Here is a 5,723-nt window from a genome sequence, read left to right as displayed (position 1 = left end):
CAGCAGCATCAGCAGCATCAGGCCGCCTACCACCAACACCAACAGCATCACCATGATAAAGATAAAGATGTATTGCATGCATGGCCTGACTTGTGGTGTATATACAGGTCGTTGTTATCCTCTATCTTCCATATAGGTGTTCTTATATTTTGCCGCTGCAGCGGCGAAGACAAACAAAACCAAATATTCAGCGCCTGCTGCTTGTGGCCGTCCTCGAGCACGTTGCTGTACCTGCAGCAAACAGCAGCAACAACACAACACCACCACACACACTGTTCTCCTGATCCTCCTCCTGCTGCTGCTGTTGCTGTTGCTGTTGCTGCTGCTGCTGCTGCTGCTGCTGCCAGCAGCAGTGCAAGCCGCTGCTCCTTCTGATCTCATCAGGTGTGCGTACACCCCAAACTCGCAACACGCCCATATAAACGCTAATCCTCCATAAACAAACACTTGCTTGTGTTACTGCTGCTGTTGCTGCTACTCCTGCTAGCTAGTGCTGCTGCTCCTGCTCCTGGCGCCTCTGCTGCTGCAGCTGCAATTGCTTCTGTGCTGCTGCTGCTGGTGCCGCTGCTGCTGCTGCTGCTGCTGCTGCTGCTAGTGCGTCAATCACCTGCGCTGCAGCGAAGTAGAAAGGCCCGGCAGCAGCGGAAGCAAGGAGGCGCCGCTGCTGCGGCCCCCCGCCCACTGCATGGCCAGAGCTGAGGATACACCCTGCAAGGCAGCCAACGCGCTGCTTATGATGCCGCTAGACTTGCTGCTGCTGCTGCTGCTGCTGCTGCTGCTCATGTTGTTGCTGCTGCTGATGCTGCTGTTGAGGCTGCCGCTGCTGCTGCTGCTCCGGCTGCTAATGCGAGGATATTCTGCAAGAGCAGCTTCATCCGCTGCAGCAGATGCCGCGATAGGCGACGACGGCAACTGAAAAAAGCAACTGCTGCTGCTGTTGCTGCTGCTGCTGCTGCTGCTGCTGCTGCTTGCAGCTGTACTAAAGAGGCTCCAGGGGTCAGCACGGGGATCGTCCTCTGGAGACGATCCCCGCGGCAGCTGCGCCGCCCAAGCCAGCGGCTCGAGCCTCTTNGTCCTCTGGAGACGATCCCCGCGGCAGCTGCGCCGCCCAAGCCAGCGGCTCGAGCCTCTTCCTGTGGGCCACCGACCCTGTGCGCACACAACCACCGTAAACCCTAAACCCTAAACCCTAAACCCTAAACCCTTAAGCTTTGGGTTTTACAAGCAGCGCTAAAGGGTTTGATCTCCACCCGCAGCTGCTGCTGCTGCAGCTCTCGCAGCCCAGGTGCTGCAGCCTGAAGCCATTTTGCTGCTGGTGAGGTGATGCCTCTTCATGAGGCATGGCTCTCACGCTGCTCCAGCTGCTGCTGCTGCTGCTGCTGCTGTTGTTGCTGCTGCTACTGTTGCTGCTGCTGTTGCTTACCTCCATACTGAAGGGCGAGGTCGTCTCCGCTGCTGCCTGTCAGGGTGACTATGGCGCGCAGCACCTGCAGCAGACAGAGCAGCAGCAGCAGCAGATACAGACAAGCCTCCTCTGCCTCCCCTCTGTTGCTGCTGTTGCTGCTGCTGCTCTTCTATCTCCGTGCTGGTTGTGTTGTATCTGCTGTCGTGGGTACAGGTCTACTGCCAGCTCGCTGCTGTTGCTGCTGCTGCTGCGTTGGCGTTGCTGTTGTTGCTGTGGTAGTGCTGCTGCTGTTGCGTTTCTGGCGATGCGCTGCTGTTGCTGCCGTTTCTATTTCTGGTGGTGCTATTTCTGCGGCATCTGCTTGCAGCAGGTGCAGCAGNGCAGCAGAAGCAAGTGTGAGAGCTTGCCTGCTGATCCAAGGCATTGTCAATAGTAAGAGCAGCAGGAAGGGCCCTCAGAAAAGATAAAACAAAGGCGCGGTGTATGTGCAGCTGCAGCTCGTTGGTGCGGTCCAGGGAGTCGAGACAATTCAACCGGCAGACCCCCTGCTGCAGCTGCAGCGGAAGCAAACCCCACATGCTGCAGCAGCAGCAGCAGCACCACCAGCAGCAGGAGCAGCAGCAGTAACAGCAGCAGCACCAGTAGCAGCAGCAGCAGACAGACAGAGAGGAGAGACAGGCGGTCTTGTCTTGCATACAGCAGAGATGCAACAACATTAACTACGACACGTCACAGATAAAATACAACAGAGTTGCTGCAGTTCCTGCTGCTGCTGCTGCTACTGCTGCTGCTGCTGCTGCTGCTGGTACTGCTGCTGCTGCTGCTGCTGCTTACTCGTTTGATGCGAAGAACTGCAGCTGGCGGATGGTGTTGGCTGCGAGGACCCCCACCCAGGCGGAGGCCCCCAGGGGGTTTGTGCGTCTTGCTGCTTCTATATCAACAGCAGCAAACCTCAGCTGCAGCGCAGCAGGAAGCTCCTGCAGCAAGCCAATGCATGCAACAGGAACGCAGCAGCAGCAGCAGCAGCACCAGCAGCTTTAAGAGCCTCTCAGTGTACAGACAACGCAAATAGCAGGCAACAGCCACAAGGCCCCTGCTGCAGCTGCACCGCCATCAGCAGCAAGAAGAATAGACGCAGCAACAGCAGCAACAGCGACAGCAGCAGCAGCGACAGCAGCAGCTGCTGCTGCTGCTTCTAGGGGTCTTACTGCGTTCAGAGCTGCAACTGCCCTGCGATACTCCTCCCCAAGACAGGCCTCCTGCTCTGCTACAGTTGCTGCTGCTGCTGCTGCTGCTTCTTCGCTGTGGCTGTCTTCATCTTTCTCCGCAGCAGCAAGCGCTGCCTCTATTGCTGCTGCTGCTCCGCCTTGCCCCTGCTGCTGCTGCTGTTTCTGGTGACGCTGCCCCCCAAGCCTAGCTGCTGCAGCAGCAACCGCACGCGGAGTTGTCTGCTGTGCTGCAGCAGGGGGCCCCAGGCGAGGGCTGCAGCGCAGCAGATTCAGCAGCAGCAAAGGGGCCCCATACCGCTGCAGCAAACCTGCCATGTGTCTCCTTATGGCGCTGCAGTTCACGTCCGTCTGAAGATGCAGCAGCAACAGCAGCAGCAGCAGCAACAGCAGCAGCAGCAACAACAGCAGCAAACATGTGGCATAAACAAATCAGAGGAGCACACAACAAAAGTGCCTATCTGCCTCTACACATGAAGTAGCAGAAGTAGCAGCAGAAGTAGCAGCAGAGGCAGCCGCAGAAGCAGCAGCAACAGAAGTAGCAGCAGCAGCAGCAGCAGGAGCAGCAGCAGCAGGCGCACCATCCTGCGTTGTATTCTGGGTCTTGAGGGTATGACGGTGGTGTCTTGACACCACAGCAGCGGCGCGCTGCCTCTGGCGAGGACATGAGAAGCAACAGCACTCTCAAAGGCCCCTCCCCCCCGCAGCAAAACTTTCCGCCACAGCGCAGCAGCACTGTCTGCTGCTGCTTCTCCTGCTGTTGCTGCTGCTGTTGCTGCTGCTGTTGCTGCTGCTGCGGCGGCGGCGGCGGCTGAGCGAGAAGGCATCGTTGCCTGACATATGAACTCCACCTCCACTTCATTTGCTGCATCGCCAGCGTCGTTGAGTCCCCTCTTACGGTAGCTGCACACCCAGAGCAGCAGCAGCAAGTAGAGAGCTGCTGCAGCAGCTTCTGCAGGGGCAGCCGCAGCAGCAGCAGCAGCAACAGCTGATGCAGGGGGTAAAGCCGCACCAGCCGCAGCAGCTACAACACAGTCGCCGGAAGTAGCAGCTCACGCACGATGCAGTCACAACAGCGACAAGAGCAGCAACAACAGCAGCAACAGCAACAGCAGCAGCAGCAACAGCAGCAGCAGCAGCGAGACATCACGCATACGCCGGCCTACCGAGGCCCGGCGAAAGCAGCAGACCGTCTTGAGATTGTCAGCAGCTGCAGCATCACTCCCTGTGTGTGCAGCATTTGCTGCTGCACCGAGCCATGCAGCAGCAGCAAGAAGAAACCCTCCGCTATCAGATCCGCCTGCTGCTGCTGCAGCAGCAAAGAGAGCAGCTCACGATTCCACAGAAACCGGCACTCCTCCCGGTGTAACGGTGACCAACGCCAGCGGCTGCCAGATCCCTGCTGCTGCTGCTGCTGCTGCTGTTGCTGCTGCTGCTGCTGCTGCTGCTCCTGCTGCTCCTGCTGCTGCTGATTACAGCTGCCGTCAGCTGGGGGCACCTCGCAACTGAGGTACAGCTCGTGGAACAACGCTGCGCGGGCTGTAGCAGCACGAGCTGCTGCTGCTGCTGTTCTTATATCTGCTGTAGCTGCTGGCTCAGCAGCAGCAGCGGCAGCAGCAGCAGCAGCAGCGACAGCAGCAGCACGCGCAGCAGGTCTCCTAGCAGCTAACTGTTGAAGGGGCAGGTTGATACAGAGGGTCCTACAGAAGTAAAATCCTCTGTCTGCATGATACGCAAAAACTGAGGTTCTATACTTGGCGTCTTCTGCTGCTGCTGCTGCTGTTGCTGCTGCTGCTGGTCCTGAGCCCAACGACATACCTACAAGGCCCCGGCAAAGATCTTGCAGCTGCTGCAGGAACAGAAGCTGCTGCTGCTGGTGCTTCTGCTGCTGCTGCAGCTGGTGCTGCTGCTGAGGTTGCTGCTGCTGCTGCAGTTGCTGTTGGTGCTGCTGCTGCTGCTGCATCTGGTGCTGCTGCTGCTTTTGCTGCTGCACAGCGTGCAGCAAGTCAAGAGTGGGGGCTGTGCTGCAGCAGAAAGCTGCTGCCTCCTGCACAGTTTCCGCCTCGAAGAAGAGCGGCAGCAGCAGCAAGCCGTCAGCAGCATACACCGTGTGGTGCAGCAGCAAACGCGCCGCCTGCGCGCAGCACAGCACATCAACATCATTGCTGCTCTTGCTGCTAATGCTGCTGCTGCTGCTACTGCTGCTGCTGCTGCCGCTGCTGCTACTGCTGCTGTTGCTGCTGCTGCTGCTCCCACAACTAGGCTGTGTTCTGATAGCTCGTTCCGACTGCAGATAAAGCTGTTGCTGCGAGTGCCGGCAAGGAGGCAACTGACGTCACTCAGTTCACTACAGCTGCTGCTGCTGCTGCTGCTGCTGCTATTGCTGCTCCGGTTGCTGCTGCTGCTGCTGCTGTCTTACGGGCTGTGCGCCGGCAGCAGCTACGAGGTGAAAGCCACAGACGAGAGGCAAGAAGCCCACGAGTCCCGCGCAGCGAATCTGCTGCTGCGGCTGCTCCCTCAGCAGCAGCAGCGCTGCAGCTCAGGCGCATCACAACACACAGAACGGCTCTGCAGCAGCAGCAGCAGCAGCAGCAGTATAAGCGGCAGCAGCAGAGACAGCAGAAGCAGCAGAAGTCGTAAATAATATCCTGAGTATAAATAACAGCAGCAATAGTAACAACAGTAGCAGCAGCAGTAGCAGTAGCAGCAGCAGCAGCAGCAGCAGCAACAGCAGCAGGTCAGCTGACTGTTGATTAGGCAGCTTTTTGCTTCCTCTGTTGTCATCAGCTTCCTGCCTATCCGCTCCCAGGTAGGAGGGCGGTGAAAACAATGTTCATGCCTCTGCTTTGGCTGCTGTTGCTGCTGCTGTTGCTGCTGCTGCTGTTGCTGCTGCTGCTGCTGCTGCTGCTGTTGCTGTTGCTGCTGCTGCTGCCGTTGTTGCTGTTGGCGTTCGAAGTACCTTTTCATGTGCTGCCGCTGCTGCAGCGCAGGCTGCTTGTGGATGAGCAGCAAGGAGTGCAGCCTCCGCCACGTCCTCCCGTCCCTCCCCAGCAGACATTCTTGAATCTGCTGTTGCTGCTGCTGCTGCTGCT

General features: G+C 58.4%; 1 protein-coding gene across 1 annotated transcript in view; it reads right to left on the bottom strand.

The window, feature by feature from the left end:
- Nucleotides 1-5,598, bottom strand: part of EMH_0056120 (Polyphosphoinositide phosphatase, related) — a gene marked incomplete at both ends in the record, with an annotated part of 8,274 nt that extends 2,676 nt beyond the window's left edge. The window contains 10 exon segments of the mRNA XM_013500813.1: nt 91-231; nt 608-1,071; nt 1,075-1,175; nt 1,424-1,487; nt 2,296-2,382; nt 2,614-2,982; nt 3,213-3,534; nt 3,798-4,765; nt 5,051-5,163; nt 5,379-5,598. Coding sequence (XP_013356267.1) covers nt 91-231; nt 608-1,071; nt 1,075-1,175; nt 1,424-1,487; nt 2,296-2,382; nt 2,614-2,982; nt 3,213-3,534; nt 3,798-4,765; nt 5,051-5,163; nt 5,379-5,598 — 2,849 coding nt within the window.
- Between the last annotated feature and the right edge of the window lie 125 nt (nt 5,599-5,723).

This window comes from Eimeria mitis, genomic scaffold, assembly GCF_000499745.2.
Source record: "Eimeria mitis Houghton genomic scaffold, Emh_scaff59, whole genome shotgun sequence".
NCBI classification, from domain to species: domain Eukaryota; phylum Apicomplexa; class Conoidasida; order Eucoccidiorida; family Eimeriidae; genus Eimeria; species Eimeria mitis.
The sequence above is the reverse complement of the archived record's forward strand: the minus strand, read 5'-3'. Positions and strand labels throughout refer to the sequence as shown.